The sequence below is a fragment of the Sorex araneus genome, chromosome 3 (assembly GCF_027595985.1).
Source record: "Sorex araneus isolate mSorAra2 chromosome 3, mSorAra2.pri, whole genome shotgun sequence".
Lineage (NCBI taxonomy): Eukaryota > Metazoa > Chordata > Mammalia > Eulipotyphla > Soricidae > Sorex > Sorex araneus.
In genome coordinates this window covers 152293229-152319477 of record NC_073304.1, presented here as the reverse complement: position 1 = coordinate 152319477, position 26249 = coordinate 152293229, and the positions used below count along the sequence as shown (strand labels likewise).

Here is a 26249-nt window from a genome sequence, read left to right as displayed (position 1 = left end):
GCCCCTATGGCAGGCTGTTTTCCTCTCCTTCTTTCCCTCTTCCCCTCTCCCACACCCTCGTACGTTTAATATAAGTATTTTACTTACATTTATATGAAGATAAAAAAAAAACTTCTATACAAACACTGTCACTAATAAAACATTTTTTTCCTTCTTCTTCCCAATACTTAAGATGAAAATCAGGGCCTCAAATACATCAGGTAGGTGCCCTATGACTGACTTGGCCAAAAAAATAGTTCTAAGGATAAACTCCAATTTAAAGAGCTAAAATACTTTTTGTTTGCTTCAGGGAAAAGGATAAAACCAAAGCAGATTATTCTTATTTATTTCTTACCCATTTAATCCATACCTGTCAGGGCATTTTCCGAAGTAGAAAGCTGTTCACGAAGTTTGTCCACATCATCTGGGTGCACCTGATCATAGAGTGTGCTACCAAACCACTCAGACTGTGGTTGGTTCAAAACAGGGGTGACGGAATCAGAGACATATACAACCCGCCCTGTCTCACAGGAAACAATAAACAAAAAGCCATCTGCTGCCTCCAAGATCAAATGTTTCAGTTCCTGTTCAAGGAAAGGAAACAGAAGTTTAATGCTAAACTCTCAAGAATCAATTGCATTATTCACGAAAAGGTGTATGAGGTTGGAGATCATAAATATAGATCCTTAAGTAGCTGCTGGCTCCTGCCTGATCCACGGGTCTCCATCCTGAACAAAGTGGCCTTCAATGACAAGATCATTTTGTTATAAAATTTTCCTGTCTCTTTTTTATCTCTCCTCCTCCTCTTTATATCAGGACTCAAGACAAAGCTGAAAAGACCACTAACGGGCTACAACAATAGCATAGGGCGTCTGCCTTGCACTCGGCAGACCCGGGTTCAATTCCCAGCATCCCATATGGTCCCCTGAGCACCACCAGGAGCAACTGCTGAGTGCAAAGCCAGGAGTAAGCCCTGTGCATCGCCTGGTGTGACCCAAAAAGGGAAAACAAAAATAAAAACCAAAACCTAACAACAAAGTTCTTGACCAATCCATCGAGTTTCTTTTAGAACACATTCTTAAATATTTTCTCTCTTTTTTGTGTGGGGGAGGTGGATGGGGGCAGAATTGTGAGGGTGTTGAGTACTCACCAGTACTCAGAGGCCATATCTGCCAGTGCTTGGGGAACCAAAATATAGCGCCGGGATTTGAACCAGGGTCACAGTTGCAAATGTGGCAAGTGCCTTACCCTTGTACTATCTCTCAGGCCCCTGCTTTCACTTTCTTTCACTAGCAATGTGATCAAATTTTCTCAAATATGTATAAATCTTCCTCAACCTAATTCTTATGTTTTTTTCTTGCCAAGCTTATATTAGGAGCAGTACTATATTAATTGGCTCTATTATCTTAGAGAATTTCTCAATCCCATTGCAGTCTTCACTTGAAACTACTATAATGTAGAAATTAGGTTTCCAACTGACAGCTCAAGCTTTGTTAGATCGACATAACTTGGGGCCAGAGAGACAGCAGTGGTCAGGGCATTTGCCTTGCACATGCCCGACCTGGGTTCAATCCATGGCATCCCGTATGGTCCCCCAGTACTTGCAGGTGTGATTCCTGAGAGCAGAGCCAAGAGTAACCCCTGAGTATCACTGGGTGTGACCCAAAAAGCCAAATAAAAAAAAAATCTACATAACTTCACTGAGCCCCTCTGTAGAATCTAACAGTGCTGCTCATCCCCAAACTCCCATGACCACTCTATTTCTGCTTACTTTCTCAACATCCTTCTTACACTTCAGGTTCCTTTTCCATTCAGTGTCATCATTTTCGAGGGTTTAGTCCTATGTTCTTTTTCCATTCATATTATGTTCTTTTTGATAAATATCCATTCCTCCCTACTATGAAATGAGACCCATCAACATCCCCATATTTGCCTAATTTATTTTAAAAGGGAGGAGGGAACAAGGCATATCCAACAGAGCAGGGAAACCCAGCATAGTAGGTAGTCAGGGATTTGTGCAATTTCCCCAGCCACGAAGTTCTACTACAAAAAGTATTTCTCTCTATGCATTTTCCCATTGTCTTTTATTTAGGTATCTTCCCTTTGTACATATTCCTATGTAGGCTGATTTCTTGAAAGGTTGAAAATAAATTTTGCTTTCACTATTTTTCTTACTGTACATCAAATGTAAATTTCACATCCAATAACTGCCAGTCAGACTTCTTTACCACTAGAATTGAAAGGAATTTCAAGAAATGGATTTTTTTTTCTTTTTGGGTCACACCCAGCGATGCACAGGAGTTACTCCTGGCTCTGCACTCAGGAATCACTCCTAGAAGTGCTCAGGGGACCATATGGGATGTTGGGAATCGAACCCGGGTTGGCCGCATGCAAGGTAAACGCCATACCTGCTGTGCTATCATTCCAGCCCCAAGAAATAGATTTGTATTTCTTGTTTCCTTTTCTGATATCTGCACTCATAGCCCTGCTTATTTTACTGATAGTCTGTTACACTGTTTCTTTGAACTCATTAAATAACCTCAACATTTCCTCTCTATAGTCCTCATCAGAGAGCTTATACTGCTCCATAGTACTGGTTGAGTCTTCAGGGCTTCTTCACTTACTAAGTATGGTGGGATTCTGTACTGCTTTCCCATGTGGTTTTTGCAGTCTAGAGGTGGTCTTTTCAATTCACCTTTGCACCACCCCCACAGCCTATGAGCGATCTGGGGAAACCAGCTGGGTGTTGCTCTTTCCCCCCTTTGTCAAAGCTATATCAACCAGATTTCTTGTTTCAAACTAATAGTTTATACTTTCACATGCTGGTTCCAAGAAGGCTTTAGGTGTCTTTTGCCCTGTCACCATTCCAGCTATAATTTAATTCTTACTATCACAACTAGTTTGTTTTTTGCTTTTTTTTTTTTTTCACTTTTTGGGTCACACCTGGCTCTGCACTAGGGTTACTCCTGGCTCTGCACTCAGGAATTACTCCTGGCAGTGCTTGGGGGACCATATGGGATGCTGGGAATCGAACCCGGGTCAGCTGCGTGCAAGGCAGCTCTACCTGCTGTTTTGTGTGTTCCAGCCCCCACAACTAGTTTTGTGTGTCATTGTCAGGATAGGTGACTAGAGTTAGGAATCATGTGTGCTCCCTACGATATGAAGTATCCTGAGTGTATCTTCCTAGCAAGGTTCCAACTCAATGCTGAGTTCATGGGACTGTGGGAGTGTGAGGTCCTTCGCAGGGGTCCTGCCCTGGGGAAGAAAATCTCCTTTTCTCTTCTGGAACCCTAAAGTCATCAAATGGGGCTATTTCGACGGCCACAATCATCTCTCCAATGATTCCACTCTTCCCTACCATGTACAACTAGTCCTGAGAAGTGCTAAGGTACATGTAAGCATTCTGCACAGATATATATGCATAAATACACATACACACATATATATGGATATATAGGTATATATGTATATAGTATATATACCTACATGTATATATAAATATGTTCTGAAAACACATATAAATACCAATAACTACAAGTTAGCTCCACAAGTCTTTTCTATTTCTGTTCTGATGCTAATAAATGTTATGGCCAAAGATCAAAATTTATTTTCCCATAGCCTGAGAATTTCTGTGAAAGTTGAAACTTAGACTCAGTTCCACTGTCTCCAATATAAGGCATATTCAGGATCATGGTCATCTACCCAAATGATAAGAATGTTCAATAAATTCTAGACTGCCCCAGAGTTGTGCACGCCAGAGACCTGATCAGTGAGGAAAGATGGCTTATAGGTGCCATCGGTGGATGTGTTGCCAGTTCCTCGTAAGGACTTCATGTGAGAAACTGCCATGCGTAAGATGGTCAGCTTGTCTGGTTTTCGAGCCAGGGCACTGCAGGTGGGTACCATATCTGACAGTTCTGTGATGTAGGCTGTCATCTTATTCCGTCGCCGCCGTTCAATCTCACTATGATTTTCCCTGCATGGAAAAAGAGGAAAAGCCCCATCCAGGTGGTCACATCTGGCTGTTTGGGAACAGGAAGAGGAACACAGATGCCAACGGAGGTGCTGGAAGAACTGTCATATGAAGACTTAAGTCTCAGAAATTATATTAGGTTACCAAGCTTCTCATGCAGGGCAAGCACAAAGTAAAAATTTAAAAGGCAGAATGAGAACAAGCCGATTCCAGATACTCCCTGTATTTCCTGGAAACTACTTCCTATGCATATTATCACTTTCTTAGAACAATAACAACCAAAAATATATTGTGAAATGAGTCTTGTAATATGCTAATTTGGGGAATCAGAGCAGGTACTAGGTCCTCAGTAATGCCAGGTACTGCCCAATACACACACAAATGCACACACGTGTACACACACATACACACACACACACACAGCCAGGTACTAGGTCCTCAGTAATGCCAGGTATTGCCCAATACACACACAGATGCACACGTGTACACACACACACACACACACACGTGTACACACACACACACACACACACACCCCGAGGCCAGAAGGTGGCTTAGTACAAAAGCACTTACCTGCACAGCTCCATGCTAGAAGTTCAAAGCCTAATACCACCAGCCCACCAACATGTACCAGGCAACCCTGAGGGCTCTGCTGTATGGAGACCCCTGGCCAAAAAGGGCCCAGAAGATGGTTTAAAAGCACTGAAGGCGAGCATGAAGCCATGAGTTTAAGTTGCCCACTGCAGTGATCCTGACAACTGCAAGTTTTATGATCCTCAGCAAAGGTCAAAAACCAACTCTGTTCACTAAAATTACTAAGAAACAAATAATCTAGCTGATTACTCTGATCCTTCTTTATTAATTCAACTTTTTAAAAGGTAAAAATATAAAATGAGCAATGTTTAATTCTAACACAAATTGTCCAACAGTTGATACAAGAATTGGAATCATAGATTTCCCTGCATACTTATATTGTTAGTTCTTAGCTTCTTTTTTTATTCTAAACACTAGAAGGCAGCAATGGAAGGCTTAAGAGTTTCATTTGTCTCCTCCATGCACTGTCGTACCTTCTCTGTGTGGGTGAGTCAGTGTAAGTAAGGCACAGAGTATCATCAAGCAAAGGTCCTTTATGGGCACGCCATTTGGGACAAAGTGAATCACATCCCTGCAATAATGACACCCTCAAAAATCAAGATTAAGTAGTATCATTTTTTAAAAAATAATAATATAGGGGGTAGGAACTAGAGAGTACAGAGGCCAGCACGTCCAGCCTTCAGCCAATCTAGGTTTTATTCTTGGTCCATGTCCCCCAAGCACTTCGAGGCACAGCACTAGATGCCACCAAGAACCCCAGAGTGTGACCCTGGAGGCACCCAGCAGGGTCTGGGTACGCCTGGACCACTGGGCATGAGCAGCATTGCCTTCTCAGACCCTGACACTGAACCACCAGTCCAGTTCGTCAAGACTGGCCAAAAATCACCAACAGGTTCCCAGGCTTCCTGATCACCTGGAAGGCTCCCCACCAAAATAAAATTAGCAATTAATACTCTAGTAGCTCTTGGATTTTTGAAAATTTCAACAGATCTTCACTGGGATGCTTCAAGGAGTGACTAAAAAAATGTTACATGTATTTCTGTTTCTACTTCAGTTTTAACTTTCTTTGCAGATCACTTAAGGATCCTATTTGAACAAAAATTTTCTGTCAGAAAAAAAAAAAGAAAAAAACAATCAAAAACAAATCTCTTTTTTCTGAGAAGTTAGTGGGAGGCTGGAAAGACAGTAGGACACTTGCCTTGACCATGGCCAACCTGGGTTCTATTCCTGGTCCCAAGCCCTGCCAGGAGTAATCCCTGAATACAGAGCAAGGAGCAAGCTCTGAGCAGAGCCTGGCATGACCCCAAAACAAACAAAATAGTGGGGCAAGAGCAATAGTACAGCAAGTAGGGCACCTGCCTTGTACAAGGCTTGATTCTCAGCGCCATATATGGTTCCCCAAGCCCTACCAGGAATGATCCCTGAGTACAGAGCTAGGAATAAGCCCTGAACACTGCCAAATGTGACACCCTCCCCCCAAAAAAAAATAAGTTAATAAGTCCATGAAATGCCAGGAGTGATTCCTGATTATAGAGCCAGGAGTAAGCCCTGAGCACAGACAGGTGTGGCTCAAACACAGTTCCCTTCCCCAACCCCTCAGCAAAAATAATGCCCTCAATATGGGCCATAGTAATAGTATAGTGGGTAAGGCGTTTGCCTTCACACAGCTGACCCAGGTTTAATTCCCACCATTACATATGATTCTCAGAGTCCCTCCAGGAGTGACTCAGGAAAGAGTAAGCCCTGAGCACAGCTGAGTGCATTTATTTACTTTAATAATTTTTTTAAGTAAATAAAAAGTAGTTGGTGAGTTTTCCAAGCTTTGTGAAGAGTGAAAAAGGGTAAGGCATGAGATGAGACAGAGAGCAGTCAATGAGCTTGGGACCCACCTGAGAAGATGAGAGAAAAGATAGGCCAGGTTGCAAAAGCAATGTTGGTTATTATGACTGAAACCCAAACACAAACAACTTTGTAATTGTGAATCTCATGGTGATTTAATAAAAACTAAAATAAAAAACTCTTTTTAAAAAAGCAATGTTTATGGGGGCTGGAGCAATAGCACAGCGGGTAGGGCGTTTGCCTTGCACTCGGCCGACCTGGGTTTGATCCCCGGCATCCCATATGGTCTCCCAAGCACCGCCAGGAGTAATTCCTGAGTGCAAAGCCAAGAGTAACCCCTGAGCATTGCTGGGTGTGACCCAAAAAGAGAGAAAAAAAAAAAAGCAATGTTTGTATCAACATCCCATGATCATTCCAAGTCACAGAGCCCAAAAGACAAAACAAACTGGTGCCTGACAGTTCTTCTTCAGTATTTCTATGTTACTGACAAGTGTCATGTTACAGGAGAACTCGGGAGCAGGCCAATGCAGTCTGCAGAAAGTTCCTGCCAGCCCATGAAAATATATTATCACTTAGCACACAGTACACCCAGGTGATGTAACAATGCTAGTAGAGATGTTGGTAGATAAATATGCTTTTTTACAAATAATGGGTTTTGTTCCTGTTTTTCCAAGTTTCGCCAGCCTGCAAACGTGAAAAGCTGAAAAATACTGCTTTAAAGCCAAGCTTCTTAAACTGTAGCTGTGACCCCACACAAACTGTAAGGTAACTTCAAGACTGTCAAGTCAAAGTTTATGAAAGTGCAAGACCAAAAATTAATTCAAAATTAACTGCACATAAATTCCCAGTGCTGCCAGCAGTGCATGGCTATGTTGTCAGTGGCCAGTGGGGGAAGCCCTGCTCTAGCCTTCTGTTCAAATGGCACCGGGTCATCACTGCATGGACCCACTGTTCTATTCTGCTCAAGTAACATTCCTGCTGTTCAGTCATCTTCTTAGGGTCAGCTTTCTGACACTAAGTCTAGGAGACAAGTTTTCATTCATTAAGGATGCTAAAACTATGTTTCTTAACCAGGGGCTACCTGGGCCCCCAGGATATTCCACAGGGGGTCTCAGGTTAAAACTGTGCAAATGGCAGCTGGGGTGGGGGTGGAAGGTTGTGGGAGATTGTCAGAGCATGAGAGTAGAACCAGTGGTAGGAGAAGGGGCTGCATGATACAGATAAGACTGGAAAGGTTAAAACTGTACTAAAACCACTTTTGAAAAACAAGACCAGGGGCTGGAGCAATAGCACAGCGGGTAGGGTGTTTGCCTTGCATGCAGCCGATCCAGGTTCAATTCCCAGCATCCCATATAGTGCCCTGAGCAACACCAGTGGTAATTCCTGAGTGCAGAGCCAGGAGTAATCTCTGATCATTGCCAAGTGTGACCCAAAAGGCAAAAAAAAAACCCCAAAAAACAAAAACAAGACCAGCATAAGAGAGTTAGTACAGTGGGTAAGGTGCTTGCCCTGTACAACCTGCCAACCCAGGTTCAATCCCTGAGCAGCACCACCAGGAAGGAGTGTTGAGTGCAGCGCTAGGAGTTAACCCTAAGCACTGCCAGGTGTGGCCCAAAAAAGCAAAAACAAACAAACAAAACAAACAGCACAAGACTATTTAAGGGATTAATACAGCAGGGAGGGTGCTTTCCTTGCACACAGCCAACCCAGGTTTGATCTCCAGCATTCCATATGCTGAGCCCTGCCAGGAGTGAGGTGATTTCTGAGTGCAGAGCCAGGATTAATCTCTGAGTATTGCTGAGTGTGGCCAAAAAACAGGCAAAAAAAAAAAAAAAAACCCACAAGACCCAATCACCAAATGCCTGTATGCTGGAGCAATGCAGCCTAGGAACAACAGCACACCTTATAGATGTGCCCTGGGCTGCAAAGGGAGCCTGGAATGACTGCAAAGAGACATGGTTTCTGTGTGCTTCTGGGCCAGGGTAAGGCTCAGTGGTTAACCAAGTGCCTAGTATGTATGCATCCTAGGTTAAATCTCTAAAATAAAAAAGAAAAAGTAAAGAAGGAAAGCATCCCTTCCTGCTAAGGCACCAACTGGCACAGGTGAGCTGACCCGAAAAGCTTTCACTCTGAAACATGCTCTTAAAAAGAGGAATAGAGAAAAATTTTAAAGTAATAGCAACTTTTTTAAATTCCTAATATTCCCTCAACCAATCTACTTTCTGAGTGGGTAGGGGAGCCAATATATCCATTATATATGAACTTGTAAACACTACTGTTCTCTATTGCCACAAATAAGAAAAAACATGAAGGGGTGGAGAATAAAGCGATGGGAAGAAAGAACAGAACAGGCAGCCGCATCCGCTTCACCATGCTAAAGGCACTGTTTTCCTACCTGGCGAGTCTCTCTTTATCCGCTGAGCTCTGCTCATCATCCGACCTAAAAACAGAATTAATGAACTAAGCTAAAATTAAAATATAAAGAAGGAAGATGAAAGGAGGGAAGGAAGGGAAGAATAAAAAGAGGAGTGGGGGAAGAGAAAAACAGAACAAAATAGATGCAAAGAAGAGAGGAAAAAATGAAAATAGGAACAGGAATCCTGCCTGTTATACTATAAAGTCATCTGTCAGGAAAAAAAGGAAAAGTAACTCACAAAAGTAACATAAAAGGAAGACCAATATTCATCCTAAGTTAACATGATCTAACTACAATCCTAACAATCAAATCTACAGAGAGACCAAGGTGATATAATTTGAACAAGAAACCAAAACTAGTAATTAAATTCTGACACATTGTTTTCAATATGAAAACTATATCACATATGCATTTGTAAATTAAAAAAAATCTAAGAGTAAATTATAAGACTCTCAAACAAATGATCACAAATACAATCACAAGCAGAAGCATGCATGCACTTATCTTAAGACAAAATAATAAAGCAGATTATACTAGAGAAATTACATAAATACAATCAACAGGTTTCTTCCATAGGTCACATCACTGCTTTGATACTAAATTTATCTATTTAGTCACTTTCTTATTTCTCTGCCAGAGGCAAAAGATTACTGGATCCTCAATTCCCACTCTCTCTCCCCAGAGGAAGAAGTGAGCGAGGGCAGTGGAGAAGGAGCTTTGGCACAATGCTGATGGTGGATGGAGGTACACTAACTTTGAAAACCCGGAGCATAAATGTTTACAGTACTGTAACCAGGTTGGCTGAACTCTAATTTAAAAACAAACAAAAAAACCACACAAGAAATAAGCCCACATAGACAACCATGACATTTCTTTGGTAACCTGAGATACTCTGTAAAGAGCTGGGACAACTAAAGAAAGTCAAAGTCAGTCAATCAGTAGCCAATTCCATTGAAACATAGAAACGGATTTTTAAATCTCCATATATCAAAGTATGACACATTAATAGGCTGCGAAACCATTAAAAATGACAATGAGGGTGGAGGGGTGTTTGGACCATATCTGGCAGTGCTTGGGGTAAATTTACTCCTGGCTCTGTGCTTCTGGCAGTACTCAGAAGGCAGTATGTGGTGCCAGGGGTTGAACTGGGTTGACGCATACAAGGCAAATGCCTTACCTACTGTACTATATCTCTGGCCCTCAACATGACACATTTTTCTAAAACCACCATCAAGAAAAAAAAGAGACAAATAACCACATAAAAATCTGCATATAATGATGAGGACAAAGATTGGAATGATTAAGGAGCTTAAAATTTTGTTTGCCAGGTTACAAAATTTCTTAACAAATTACAAATGTTCATTTTTCCAAACAACTGGGAATATTCATATATTTACAGCTTCTCAAAACCCTCCACTGAATTTCCGAGGTGAAGATGTGAGGTGAATCAGCTTAACAGATCTTATATCTTACACTCTGTATCTTAAAGATGTTATTAAAAGAAAGTTAAGGTACTAACATCCCTAATACTGCTACTACAGATCCATAATCTCCTAATATTTCTGGGTTGTTTGTGGTTTGTTTTTTGGTGGAGGTGACTGGGAGAATTACACAGAGTGTTGTTCAGATCATGCTGTATGGTGCCAGGAGTTAAGCTAGGATCCTCCAGGGGTCAGCCCAGGGCTGGCAACATGCAAGGAAAGTTAACCTATACTATCTCTTCAGCCCCTTTCTAATATTTATGAATAAAATGAAGATTAAAATAATTCATGTCATATATTTTTAAAATTTCAGTAAAGAGACTGTAATTCTATTAGCTTAAGAAAATAATTCCCCGGGGCTGGAGGAATAGCACAGTGGGCAGGGCATTTGCCTTGCACGTGGCTGACCCAGGTTCGAATCCCAGCATCCCATATGGTCCCCTGAGCACTGCAAGGGGTGATTCCTGAGTGCAGAGCCAGAAGTAATCCCTGTACATCGTCGGGTGTGACCCAAAAAGCAAAAAACAAACAAAAAAATAAATAAAAAATAAATAATTCCCCAACATCTATGAATAACATTTCATTTTAATCTTAAAAATTTAAGCGTTAAAATTTTTAGCTCAGGGTTCTGAGCAATAATACCAGCCTTTCATGTGGCCAACCAGGGCTTGATCCCTGGCACCTCATATGATCCCTCAAGCCCACCAGGAGTAATTCCAGAGTGCAGAGCCAGGGAATAAGCTCTGAGCATCGCAGAGTGTGTTCCCCCACCCCTCACCACCAATCCCCCACCAAAAAAAAAATGATGGAGGGAAGTGGGCACTCTGGAGGAGGAAGTAGTGCTGGACTATGTTATGCATGAAACCCTATCATTAATAATATTGTGAAGCACAATACCTAGAATTAAAAGGGGACCCTAGGTGATGCCAGGATTTGAACCCAGGACAGCGATGTGTAAGGCAAGTCCCCTAACCACTGTACTATTTCTCCAGCTTCTCTTGTTACAAATTTTAACAGAAAGCCATTATATGTAGATCACGTAGGCCCCCATTAATGATACCTGCACCCAAAATTCCCTACCAGTTCTATCCCTGTAGACACCCAGCAAATACAGTGAACTATTATCATCTCTATATAAAAATTTCTGTGTAAAACATACAATTAGTTGATATCTTATAACAATAACTGAAGTCATATTGCCTATAAATAATAGCATACTATTTCCTTAGCTCTTGGAATAGGAAAGAGAATGAACAGAAATATTGACTCTACTGGGATAAAATTAAAACTCAGAATGTGCTCCTACATTATAATATAAAAAAAAATTTTAAAAAAAAATCAGAATGCTTGAACTGCCTGGTCCCACAACACAGAACAGTGTTCTACCACCTTACCTGGCAAACCGTTCTTTATCATTAGACATCTGATCATCATCACACCTAAAAGAAAAAAGAAAGGAGTAGTGCAAAACATACTTACGATAGCTATTTCACTCTGAAATCAAAACCAGAAAGAGGCAAAAAATACTCAACAGGGAAAAAAAAATGGTCAATGAGAGCAGGGAGATGGACAACAGGCTAGGGACTGCCCTGCACGTGAGAGCCCTGGGTTTGCCTGAGGGATCACCTGAGCACTCCTAGGAGTGGCTCCTGAGCACCAGCAGGCAACCCCCCACCATCAGAAGGGAAAAAAGCCAGTGTGAAAGCATTATAAAACAGAAAGAACAGCATTCCACATAATTTTTCGACCCCATAAGTATGGACAGGAAGACAGTAAAGGCTGACAACAGAAGGTTACCAAGGGTCACAGGTACAACCCTGGATGCCAAGTAATCCCCAACACCACAGAGCCCAAGCAGCACTGCAGCCTCAAGCCTCTGCATTTGATGATCTGGTTAGCTGAGAACTGGCTGTAGGGGTCCCCAAGTCTCCTGAGCACTGCTCGGGAGACATCCTCTCCCCAAAACACACACACACACACACACACACACACACACACACACACACACACGCACACACACAAATATCAATGTCCCCACAACTGTTATTAAATTCCTAACATCTCACTTAGCAACTTATCAGACACTCAAAAAATGCTGACCAGTCAAGATCTTTTAGAAAAACATGAACAGGCCTCAAAAAAGTAGTAAATGAAGATCATTAGTATAGCAAATAGGGAACTTGTCTTACACAAGGCCAATCCAAGTGCACCCTATATGGTCACCTGAGCACCACAAGGAGTGATCCCTGATTACAGAGCCAGGAGTAAGTTCAGAGCAGGCTGGGTGTGCCCCTCCCCGCTTAATTAAAAAAACAAAAATCTAGAAACTGAGTTGTCATATGACCCAGCAATTCCACTTCTGGCCATCTATCCCAAGGGGTCCAAAAACTATAAAGAAAAGACATCTGGGGACCAGGAGTAACCCCTGAGCATCGCCAGATGTGACTCACCCTACAAAAAAAACAAATAAATAAATCAATAAATAAACAAACAGGAGTAAGACCTGAGCACTGCTGGGGGTGGCAAAAAAAAAAAAAAGACATGTGCACTCCTATTTTAATTGCAGCAGTGTTCAAAATAGGCAAAATCCAAACAATCCAAGTTTCAAAAACAGACAACTGGGTCCATATATACAATGGAATACCACTTGGCTATAGGGAAAGATGAAATCATGCGATTTGCTGCTACATCGATCTGAAGAGTGAAGTTAGTCAAGAGGGAAAACGACCAACCCAGTATGATCTTTCTCATATATATTACATAAAGAAACGTAGTAAGGGAGTAACAAATAACAAATGCCCAGCAGCACAAAAAATTGAAAACTGGCTCTAGTAGGAAGTGCACCACAGCGGGGATGAGGAGGGGGACTATGGCTCAGGTAGGCACACACTGGTGGAGGACATGGTCCTGAGTGTTTTACACAGGAACCCTACCGTTAAAAGGATGGTAAACCAGTGCCCAAAATAAAACAAAATAAGAGTCAAATGATACTCTCATGAAGTGACTCAGAGATGACTGCCCCTGTAAGCACCACTCTGAGGTTAGCAATAGTTTGATATTATTTATTCTAATAGTGGTTAAAAACAAAACAAAAATAAAGAATCTACCATCTTAACCATTTTGAAGTGTAGAGTTAAAAAATGTTGACTATACTTACAACATTGTATTCCAGATACAGCACTGTCCATCCTCCCACCCCTTTTTTTCTATCTACAGTTTTGATTTGGTTTGGTTTTCCATACTCGGCTGTGCTTATTCCTGGCCCTGCACTCAGGGATGACTCCTGGAGTGGTTCAGGGGACCATATGGGTTGCTGGAGATCAAACCAGGGTCAGCTCTGTGCAATGCAAGTGCCTTACCCACTGTACTATCTCGCCGGCCCCTTCTATCTACAGATTTTTCAGGTCACAAACAAACTCCAGTCTCCCTAAACATCGTCTTCCCATTTTTTCCATTCTCACCTCCTTCACAACACCAGCTCTTGGCAATCATCTCTCTTTCTGATCTCTCAAATCCTACTTCAAATACCTCATGTTAAAAAGAAAGGTGTATTATTTTATCTTTTTGTAAGTGGCATATTTCATTTAGTGTAAAGTTCCCAAGGTTCTCAATGTTGCAGCACATGACAAGATCTCCTTCCTTTCTGAAAGATGAGTAACTGCCCACTGAATGTATAGGCCCTGTCTCCCTTACCTTATCATCTGTCAAGGAACAGATACACGGGATGCTTCCACCTTTTGGTGGAAAATAAGACAATAAACTTGAGTATACTAGTATCTCTCCCCAAGACCTTATATTTACTTGACATTTTTAAGTGGAGCTACTGGATTATTTGGTGATTCTACTTTTCCATCTCTGAGGAACCTCTCCATTGTCTTCCACAGTGGCTCTACCATTTTACCTTCCCATCAATAGTGCACAAGTTTCAGTGCCCACACAACTGTGCTGGGTGCCATTTGGGGGTCGAGGTATGTGTGCATGTGTATGTGTACATTATTTAACTGGCTAGAAAACACATCATAAGTTCTTAAGCTCTTGAAAACTAAAATCATAGCAAATATATTCTTGATTCACAACGCTATGGTCAAAATTATCCACAGAAAGAAAGGTGGGGAAACTCAAGCACTTGGAGGTTAAACAAAATACAACTGAATAACTTATTAGTTATTATAATTTATTGGTTATAAGTCAAAGAGCATTCAACAATTAGAAGCTAGAAATAAAAGGCTTTAAATAACTATGAAAAGAAAAAAGGTGTCATTGACTTTATTAAGTATTACAAAAATATGGCAGAATAAAATAAGCGCATATTTTATAAAAACTAAAACAGGAATTATGAATATGTTTATGTGCATATGTGTTGAAATATATGTAGATATTCACTTTCTTGAAGGATATTCAATAAATTGAGAAATATAGCTGCCTATTGGGAGTATTGTGAAGACTTGAAGTGAAATGAAGATGTACTTTCACCACAGACAACTTCAGATTGCTTAAAAATTTTGTGATAAAATACATATTTTTAAAAATTTAAACAGCTATGAATATGGATCAGTTAGAGCTCTTACTCGAAATCTGTGTTGGGAAAATATTAATAAATAAGCGAATATCCAATCTGGGAAGCCACAGAAAAAAAATTTTTAAGAGGGTTCATGATTTTTTTTTCTCCTGTTTTGGGCTATACCAGCAACGCTCAAGGGGTACTCCTGGCTCTTCACTCAGGAATTACTTCTGGTGGTATTTAGGGGATCATATGGGATGGGGGAATCAAACCCAGGTCAGCCATGTGCAAGGCTAACATCCTACCCACTAAACTACTACTCTGGCCTCCAAATAGGGTTTCACCTCATCTCTGGGGCACCTGGAGGGGGGCAAGTGAGTCTAGCACCAGCCCCAATAGAGCCTTGGCAGCCAGAACCCAATCACTGCCATGCTCAGTGTCTATCTCCACAGGCTTGGGACGAGTTTTTCACACACAAGAATGAATCTGCTGAAAAACTCAGGTATGAGGCTTTTGTGACCAAAGTCTCCAGGCTCTTGTGGAGTTGGGAATGGGCAACCTTCCCCCATTTCCCTATCTTTCCTGGAGTCTGGTGGCCAGACCCACAAGCTGCCACTGGTGCCATAGATGCCATGATCCAGAAACTGATTCACAAATAGACCTCAGAAGAGCGCAGCAAGCTGCAGAGATGCTTCCAGATTCCAAAGTAATTTCCAGTTGTATCACCCTATTTAAAATTTTAGAATCCCTGGAGTACAGGGCTGCATTCATGGCTGCACAAGATTTCATACTCTACTCCACTGATGTACAAGAGTAGCACACCACATCTGATGGGGTTAAGGTAGAAGGCAATCTATCTCAACCAAAAAGTAAATATTAGCACACAAAACTCAACATGTAACAACATGTTAGTAATCTCTTCTACAAGGGCTTAATGGCTCTAGGGTAAGATAAAACATTCTTCACACATTTTCCTCTATGGAAACTTTATTTGATCATTTTTAATACATTATTCATAACAAGCCATACATAATAAATTATTTAGGACTTGCTTTGGGGGCAGGTTTGAGTAGTGGTGGGAAGGTTCGAAGTAATGGTGATGGGAAGGTGTTATGGGGGTGAGATTGGCATTGGAATATTGAATGTAATAAATTATTGTGAACAACTTTATAAAAATAAAATAAAATAAAATTGGGGGTGGAAATACTGTTCCGCTACTGATTTGTCAAATATATGTTACAGAACATTTTTAACTTTGTAAAGTAAAAAGGCAGACTGTAGTCAAAGACTAAGTGCTGTCTTATTTGGGTTTTGGTTTGGGGGACACACCAGACTGTGCTCAGGGCTTACTCCTGCCAGTGACCGTATGTTGGCCCCTCTAGTGCTTTTTTATTTAAAAACAAAGGCAAGAAATGGCTCCAGCAAGAAGCCTTTTCTGAAAGCACACTCTCGATATAACAACAGCCCGTTTTCAGTGCCCTAGAACAGCAGTTCTCAACCGGGACACATGGCCCGGAGGGATCATATGCTATTCCAGGGGTAATACAAGTGAAAATCATGTAAAATAGAGGGCAGAGGTACCACACTAGGGACTAACAGTTAGGAGTGGGGAAAAGCTCAGAAGGGGGAAACATTTTGGAAACAGTTGAGAAATAATACTGCTTTAGAAAATTCAGTATTCTTGGGGCTGGAATGATAGCACAGTGGGTAGGGCGTTTGCCTTGCACGCAGCCAACCAGGGTTCAATTCCCAGCATCCCATATGGTCCCCTGAGCACTGCTAGGAGTAATTTCTGAGTGCAGAGCCAGGAGTAACCCCTGTGCATCGCCAGGTGTGACGCAGAGAAGAGAAGAGAAGAGAAGAGAAGAGAAGAGAAGAGAAGAGAAGAGAAGAGAAGAGAAGAGAAGAGAAGAGAAGAGAAGAGAAGAGAAGAGAAGAGAAGAGAAGAGAAGAGAAAATTCAGTATTCTAGGATACAAAATTCATCAACTGCTCTGTAGAAGCAGACAGGTTATCTGCGTAGTTCATTAGTGACACCCCAAACAAATTACACCCCCAATAGCTCCTCCACTGTGTAACTCCCTCCCACATGACTTGAGATTTGTCATCCTAGTGGAAGCATGATAAGTCACTGGAGATAGAACCTGCCCTTTAGAATCAAGCCCTCACCATGAAAAGAAACATGGTCTGGCCTCCTCGGGATAAACGATCACAGAGACACCTAGGCACATCAGCTCAGTTCAGTAGCCAGCACAGCAACCAGCTAAAAACAGTCTGAAATCTGCCCACTACTCCCTTGAGTTTCTTTCTCTACATTAACAGAATGCTTGAAAATATTAAGGTGAAGTAAAATATAATTTAAAATTTTAGTTTTAAGATGAAGCATCTCCTTAGGCTTAGGGACAAAAATATTACAAGTCAGAAACAAAACATAAAGATTATGAACTAATTTTTAATATCAAAGATCTAGAGAAATTCTTTTAAGTCTTACCTCAAAAATTTACTGTTCCCTTCTCCATCATCATCAAAATCCAACCTGGAGAAAGCCAATAAGAGATCCTGTAAGTCTACGTAATGACAAGCTGTATGTAATGAGAATTATGAAACTGTAATGAAAATTAAGAAAATGTGATGAGGACCGGGAAACTGAAACTGGCCCCTAAATTAAACGAGAAGGGAGGGAGAAACATTCCTTTTATGACCCCAATTAACGAAGTTAAGGGCCCACCAACACACAGGGCCCAACAGACTGATGGGAGTGCCCGGGAGATAGTACCTGAAGGCTGCACCAAAAACAGGCAAGATATACTGACACTATTTTCCTTTTGAGCACCTGAGGGTCATACCATATAAGAACAATGCATTGATTTTCTTTTACTTATTACCTCTATATCCTGTTTCACTGATAAGAATGTATGTAGATTGTAGCCCATTTTTAGAGGATAAAAGGGAGATACTCTCAGCAAAAAGAGCTCTCTTTCTCTTCTGACTTGGGGTCTTCAGCACTTTTAATAAACTCACTATCCTATCCTGAGCCATCTCTCTGTTCATTCGAGGTTCACGCCAGCACAACACTAAGAAATTAAGAATCTTAGCTCACTTAGCCTCTTAGTACCTGTATTGTAAATCAAAATACCCAAAATTAGAGAGTAAGAAGGAATGTACCTGCCACAGAGGTGGGGGTAGGGGGGTGGAGGGGAATAGGATGGGGGGTGCGGGAAGGACAATGAGAACAATGGTGGTGGAAAATGTGCACTGATGGAAGGGTATGGATCTCATACCCTCGATCCAGGGTATTACTGGAACGTAATCATGAAAGTTTGTAAATGTCTCTCACAGTGATCCAATTTAAAAAAAAAAAAAGAATCTCAGCTCATAAGTCAACTGAATTACACCTCAGCCTATAGCATAAAACTGGATAGATTATTTTACCATTTATGTTATAGAAAAAACTCTACACAAGGAGCAAAAATTCATCACAAAAGTCAAGGAAGAAATAGTATGAAGAATTCATGTTTTTGAGATCCGGAGCTGCCATGCGCGAAATGGACCCTCTGCTCCTAAAGACTATGATCCGAGAGGTCTTCTAACCCATTTTGGCACCCAGAGCGGCTTCTTACAGAAATGCATCTAGACTGTGAACTGAGCTAAAATATCAGAAATCCAATCCTTCATTCTCAGCAATGAAAAGATATTATTAAATGATGCCTTTTCAGCAGGCCTGATTGTTGGGGAAAAATTCCAAACAATAATAGTGAGTTCTCTATTGAAATATCGAATGTATTAAAGTATAGAAAGAATAAAGTGAAGATCATTAGCTACTTAGGTGTGGGGTGGGTGGGAGGGGGATATATTGGGGTTCCTGGTGGTGGAACATGTGCACTGGTGAAGGGATGGGGGTTTAATCATTATATGACTGAGACTTAAACCTGAAAGCTTTTATTTTCTTCACAGTGATTAAATAAAATAAAATTTTTTAAAAAAAGGATTCATGTTTTTCTTTTTTTAAAACTACTCTTAATTATGCTAGTTGTTATCAGTTTTCTAAAATATCCTTTAAAAAATTACATTAAAGGGGCTAGAGTGGTAGTACAGCAAGTAAGGCAGTTGCCTTGCAGATGGCTGACTCGGGTTCAATCCGCAGCACCCCATATGATCCCCTGAACAACGTCAGGAGTAATTTATGAATGAGTACAGAGCCAGGAGTTATGCCTGAACACCACAGGGTGTGGCTCAAAAACAAACAAAAAAGAAGGGACATTAAAGAAAGGAGTGATCTAAGGTCCAAAGAGATAATACAGCAGGTAAAATGCTTGCTTTGCAAGAAGCCAACCTGAGTTTGATCCATAGTATACGATATGATCCCCTGCCCACCAGGAGTGATCCCTGAGTGCAGAGCCAGGAGTACTGCCCGTTGTGACCCAAAAACAAACAACCAAGCAAAAAAATCTAAAGGTCCCAAAATGGAATGAAGGGGTTGGAGAATAGTACAGCCAAAGGATGCTTGCCTTATACACAGCTGACCCTGGTTTGATTCCCTGGTACCACCCAGAGTAAGCCCTGTGAGTCACTGAGTATGATACCCCCAAGCCCCCACCAAAAATGTTTGTTGAAGCTGGAGAAATAGTACAGCAGGTAAGGCAACTGCCTTGCAGACAAGTGGCCTTGCATGCAACCAATCCCAGGCACAGCATGTGGTCCCCCAAGCACTTCCAGAAATAATTCCAGAGTGCAAACTGAGTGTGACCCCAAAAGAAAACAACAACAAAATATAAAACAAAACAAAAAACTTGTATGAATCAAAAAGGAATTAAGTATTCTTTATCCAGCTATTAAAAATTATGCCTATATAGAATAAGCAAAAATGTAAAAACTATCATATACAATTAAGTTTATAAAGCCATGGAATTGTGATTACAGCTACTAAAACTACATATAGAATAAAAAATAAATTACAATAAAAAACTGATGGACTTTAACTCTGAATAGCAGGACTCCTATTATTCTAACTTTCTAACTTTCCATGTGTTCTCTATAAAAGAAATTCTATTACTTCTTTTAATATATTTTTCTGATTACCAATAATACATACCTCTTTAAAAACCCTGGAAATAATCAAAAACAAAAGAAAAAATCATAATCCTCCCACCCAGAGAAATGTGGTAAGCACAGTTTTTTGCTATGCATATTTTTTATTTCGATAGTGTGGTATACAATATGTACTGTAATTTATCTTATTATGAACATTTTTCTGTGTAGATATATTTGTTACTTAATAGCAATATTCTATTTTTAATGTACTATAATTTATATGACCAAGCCCCTAATTTTTTTATGTTTTAGGGCTATACCTGGTAATGCTCAAGGATCATTCCTGGATCCTTGAGGGATCATATGTGGTATCACAGATCAAACTGGGATGTCTATGGACAAGGCAAAAGCCTTAGCCCCAGTACTATCTCTCCAGCCCAAGCCCTAACCTTGACATTTATATTGCTTCTAGTTATTTGCTCTGATATATATATATATACTGTAACATTATCATTTGAGACAGTAGACTCTAAAGTTAAATTTCCAAGACATATTATCCTAGATCAGAAGTTCTAAACTTATTTGCCCTAATCCCTCCTTTCCAGAAAAAGTTAATCAAAGTGACTCTCCCAATCCCCAAATCTACCTTCTTTAAGCAAATACACGAAAAGTCTGTTTCTGCAATCTTTCTTCAATTGCATCAACTGCTACACTGACCCCTGGATGGTCCCAGCATCCCCAGTGTGAGTGGAGAGATGGTATTTCCCCACTTTGGGAAATTCCATCCTTAATCTTCCACTTAATTACATTCAGAACCCAGATTAAGTTACTGTTTATGACTCAAAGGACAAGTTTTAAAAAAAATTTTTTTTTTGCTTTTTGGGTCACACAAGGCGATGCACAGGGGTTACTCCTGGCTTTGCACTCAGGAATTACTCCTGGCAATGCTCAGGGGACCCTATGGGATCCTGGGAATCGAACCCAGGTCGGCCACATGCAAGGCCCGCTGTGTTACTGCACCAGCCCCCAAGTTAAAATTTTTAAATATCTTACAGACAAAGCAAGTATCTTTCTGTATGTGTGCTGGGAATGGAACCCCAATATCATGTATGCCTGGCACACACTTTATCATTGAGCAATATCCCTAATCCAAGAGAGAACAAGGTTTTTTTTATAGGTTATTCACATCCCCACTATAATAGGGACCACTCCTGCATTATGACTGACTGATGGGAAGAAACTTAAAGGCTAGATGTAATATTAGCTAAATAATGCCTCCTAAGTGAGGCCGGACGGCCTCTTCCAATGATTCTCAGCCAATCAGGTGGCAGTAAATGCAAGGGCCCGGGGATGTGGTTCTGCTCAGACCCTAAAGTGTTGGGAATTACCCAGGCCATGCAGGCAGAGGGGGCTTGGGGGAGCCTCCAGGGACACACCCTTTGCTGGGGGGGGGGGCATCCTGAATTGCATGAGTGATGCTCAAGGGACATATGCATGCAGGCATATGCTTTAATTCCTATGCTATTTCTTCAGCCCCCAGCTTAGTAACAGAAGGAAAAAAGGAAGGGAGAGAAGGAAGATTAAATACCAAAATGGGTTATCTATTCTTCCAGTCCTATCTAAAACAATTTTCGAAAGCTGAAGAGATATGATAGTAGATATACCACTGGGCCAACCTGGGTTAGATGCCTAGTACCTCATATGGTTCCCAGGACTGCAAGGAATGATCACTGAGATCAAAACCAGGAGTAAGCCCTGAGCACAGCTGGTTGTGGCTCAAAAACCTAACAACAACAACAAAAAAACATAAATTAATTTCCTTTCTAAATTAATTTCCTTTCTGAAACCTTTCCCTATCTTTACCACTCAATTTCTGGTATTTTCATACACTGTTAACACATAAGCTCTATATATGTTTCTCTTCACAAATTAGTATCCTATTGTTATATTTATATGTGCAATGATCAAACTCAAAAGACTGTGACTTATATTATCTTTGTATCCTACAAGCAATCAGCACAATGTCTCACACTAAAAATTTAAGGAGTCTACCAAAAAGATTTTAAGAATGCAGACACAGGGTCTGGAGCGGTAGCACAGTGGGTAGGGCGTTTGCCTTGCATGCGGCCGGCCCGGGTTCGATTCCCAGAATCCCATCTCCTGAGCACTGCTAGGAGTAATTCCTGAGTGCAGAGCCAGGAGTAATCCCTGTGCAGCGCCGTGTGTGACCCAAAAAGAAAAAAAAAAAAAAGAATGCAGACACAACACTTAGATTAAAACATTGAAATTTTAAACAATCATAGTCCTTTACCTGACAAAGATTTTTTGGTTTAAAATTTGCTTAGAAGGCCAGGGAGATAGCTCAAAGTGATACAGTGCAAGCCTTGCATGCACAAGGCCCCAAATTCAATCCCTGTCACTACATGCACAACCAATGCAAGCACCACTGCTGTGGTCCTGGTAGCCCACACCACCTGTCAGTACTTCACAGCACTGCAAAGACAGCCCACACACCTGTCAGGTTCCACAACCCAGCACCAAACATAACTGGGATTAGCCACTGGGCTTTGGGACTAATCCCCACCAGCACCACCCACCACCACCACCAAAAAGCTCAGAAAAAAGTTGCGTATCACTGTTTAAGCATTGTCAGTGTTATCCCATTGCTCATCGATTTGTTCAAGCGGGTACCAGTAACGTCTCATTGTGAGACTTGTTACAGTTTTTGGCATATCCGATACGCCATGGGTAGCTTGCCAGGCTCTGCCCTGTGGGCGCGATACTCTCGGTAGCTTGCCGAGGTTTCCAAGAGGGGCAGAGGCATCAAACATGGGTCGGACGCATGAAAGGCAAACACCCTACTGTTGTTTAAGCATATAGTCCAGCTCACTGTTTAAGCACATAGTTCAAAAATCAATTTTCAGGGGCTGGAGCGATAGCACAGCGGGTAGGGTGTTTTGCCTTGCACTCGGCCGACCCAGGTTCAATTCCCAGCATCCCATATGGTCCCCTGAGCACCGCCAGGAGTAATTCCTGAGTGCAGAGCCAGGAGTAACCCCTGTGCATCGGCAGGTGTGACTCAAAAAGCAAAAAAGTAAATAAATAAATAAATAAATTTTCAAATTCTAAATAACTAGCTGATTCCAAACTTAAAAGGTGACATTCTAAGATAAATTTAGATTGTGGAATTGTGCTGACTGGGAAACAGAAGACTGGAAATAGAGAGCATATCTGACATTAGTTGATCATTACATGCTGAATGTCAAATGAAATTATTCTATGGCTCTGTGAAAAGGCTGGAGAGAGTACAGTGGACACATGTATTACAAAACTGACCCTGGTTCAATTCCCAGTACTAGATTACCACCAGGAATAGGTCCTGAGAACCAGAATGTATGACCCAAACTCCACCCCATCCCCGAAAAGGCAAGTTTAAATTAAAAAACAAAAAAAAACATCAATTCTATAGAAAAAAAAATTCAATACCTAAAGAAAGTTACAGAACAGCAGTGTAATTGTATAACCAGTTGAATGAAGTGCAAGGCTAGAAAGTGCAAAGAGGGTTGAGCAACTCATTCAATCAAATTGATTTATGACATTCATGACACACATTAATTATATTCACCCTGGTCGACGTTTAATAGCCCTCTGGACAACTGCTCCTCCACCTTGAATCCCAGCCCCAGGGTTCCCAGAGACAATGGCTGGACCCAGGGATGGAACATCTGGTGTCAATTCTGTAAGACAAAATAAAATAGACATTTTAAAAGTATGGTCCTTAGGAATTAATGGGCCCAGCACATCTCCCAAACCCATCTTGTGGCTAAAGTGGTGGCCCAGGGGCTTCACCATTTTCAGCTAATCTCCTAGCTGGCATCTCCAGACCCTTTTCGGAATGCAGACAGATTCTCCTGTTTCTGGCTTGACAGATCATGGCAGCCTCCAGACCAGACCTTTGCTATATTGAAAGGTCCAGCACCACGTCTCCTAAACCCCATGAGCAGCAATACTCATCAAACTTCATTCTGCTCAGTTATACTTCCCATAGCTAGATGAAGACAGGCAGGGAAGGAAAAGAGCAGCCCTCCTCCCCCACAGCCTAATCCCTCAAGAGACTCTCAGGGAGGTTAGCTACAAAGATTCACTGTAGCATAGCAAGAGCACAGCAAACCCAGTGGGGAAGGAACTCAGAAGCTCACCAAGTTCAATGAATAAAAACAGTAACGAAAGGCTCAACCACCCATTTCCCCCAGTCTCCAGAGACCCAGGGGTCACTCCCATAAGCCACCTCCTGCTGGTGCCAGACAATCTCATCATCGGCCACCCTTCAGATCACACGGCTGCTTCTCCCAGAAGAGAGCATAAAATGAGGCCCCCATAGGCACGCCACGAGACTCCACGCCAGGCTGTTTTCACTCGGGGTGCCCCAGAGTGGGGTGAGAGCTGAGCAAAAGATTAAGGAGCTCCAAGATTTCAAGATTTGAAGCTTCAAGGAGGAAGCCTGTAGGAAATAGCAGAAAGTGGAAAACAGTCTGGAAACTAGTGAAAGAGCATATTAGAGAACTATGGGATAAGTTCAAAAGGACCAATATAAGAATCACCGGGGTCCCTGAAGAACAGGAAGGCAAATGTGAAGAAACAATAATTAAAGAAATAATAAGAACTTCCAAGAGTTTAGGATTACCGGCACCAAGATCCAAGGAAGTCCAAAGGGTCCCAGTGAAAATACACCCAATTAGGAAAACACCCAGACACATTCAACTTAAAATGACAAAAATCTAAAGAGAGAATACTGAAAGCAGCAAGACCAAAAATGGAATTTATATACAAAGGAAAGCCCATAAAATTCAATGCAGATCTATCAAATGAGACTCTACAAGAATAGAGTCTTGTAGACTCTACAAGAAGAATAAGAAAAGACATAGCACAAAAACTTACCAAGAATGCTCTACCCAACTAGATTATTCAGATTTGAAGAAACTACACAGAGTTTCATGGATAGGGAGTAGCACATAAAATTCATAGCCTTGAACCAGTTTCGCAAGAAGCATTAAAAAAGCTCCTTTAAAGGACAAGAGAAACTTTCAACCACGTGGAACTGAGTGTGGCACTCACTGATGGTGCATATGGTTGTCCTTTACTAGATTAAGGAAGATTAAAAACATACAGCAATTCACTATCACTATCATCCCACTGATCATCAATTCACTCGAGCAGCCCCAATAACGTCTCCATTCATCCTAATCCTCAGATTTTAGCAGCCTCTCTTTACTCGTCCTTCCCAATGGTGCCTGCCATATTAGAGGCTCTTTCAGGGTCAGGAGAATGAGACCCATCATTGTTACTGTATTTGGCATATAAATATGGCAATTAATCATCACAAATTGACTTTTACTGATTTTATAATAATTCCATTTGCCATTCTTTTAAGTTTTTTTGACCAAGTAATATGAAATAAATTTGTTATATGCCCACCAAGAGGGATTTAAAAAAAGCAAAGAAAGAAGCCTCATTTATAACAAAAAGGTATATTGATTACCACAATAAGATTCAAGTACAAAATAAAATTTAGTGCATTATTTTAGATGCCAATGTTGAAACCTTAGTATGTCAATGAGAATATGCATATATTATATTAAATTATTTGAATTTCCTTATTTGCACAGGTTACAATCATATAGCACCCATTAAAAATTCATTTTTGTTGCTTTATCTTCTGATAATTTCATTTGCCATTTCTCTAAGTTTTGTTGAAGCAAGCAATATAAAATGAATTTGTTATAAGCCTGCCAAGGGGGCAGAGGCTGGGGGATGGCAGTGACCCTGGGAACACTGATGATGGGACTGGTTTTGCAACATTGTATGCCTTAAGCAATTCTAGTCAGAACAGCTTTGTAAATCATGGTCTTAAAAATAAATTTAAAAGAAACTCAATAGAAAGTCTGAGCCATAGAATAATAACAGCTGGGGCTGGAGCAATAGCACAGCAGGTAGGGCATTTGCCTTGCATGCGGCCGACCCGGGTTCGAATCCCAGCATCCCATATGGTCCCCTGAGCACCGCCAGGAGTAATTCCTGAATGCATGAACCAGGAATAACCCCTGTGCATCGCCAGGTATGACCCAAAAAGCAAAAACAAAAAACAAACAGAATAATAACAGCTAAGGAAAGATAGAGGAGCTCCAAGACAAGATGGAGAAAACCTCTAGAAAATAAAAGATGAAAAAAAGGGGCTGGAGTGATAGCACAGCGGGTAGGGCGTTTGCCTTGCACGTGGCGGACCCGGGTTCGAATCCCAGCATCCCATATGGTCCCCTGAGCACCGCCAGGGTTAATTCCTGAGTGCTTGAGCCAGGAATGACCCCTGTGCATTGCCGGGTGTGACCCAAAAAGGGAAAAAAAAAAAGATGAAAAAAAAAAGCCTGAAAAAAATCAA

General features: G+C 41.2%; 1 protein-coding gene across 14 annotated transcripts in view; it reads right to left on the bottom strand.

Moving 5' to 3' along the window:
• ARNT (aryl hydrocarbon receptor nuclear translocator) overlaps positions 1–26249 on the bottom strand; it is an 88543-nt gene that overhangs the window by 31451 nt on the left and 30843 nt on the right. For 10 of the 14 annotated variants that reach the window (XR_008629137.1, XR_008629139.1, XR_008629138.1 and 7 more), the window contains exons 2-7: positions 23439–23550; positions 17274–17318; positions 11677–11721; positions 8781–8825; positions 3742–3955; positions 350–563 (exon numbers count right to left, since the gene is read on the bottom strand). Coding sequence is in view for 11 of the 14 variants with exons in the window: in XM_055130374.1 (XP_054986349.1) it covers positions 350–563; positions 3742–3955; positions 8781–8825; positions 11677–11721; positions 17274–17318; positions 23439–23550 (675 nt within the window). In the remaining 3 variants the exon portion in view is untranslated. Of the gene's footprint in view, positions 1–349; positions 564–3741; positions 3956–8780; positions 8851–11676; positions 11722–17273; positions 17350–20807; positions 20820–23438; positions 23551–26249 lie in introns of those variants that run through there. The other 4 variants (XM_055130379.1, XM_055130385.1, XM_055130384.1 and 1 more) reach the window with 3 other exon arrangements.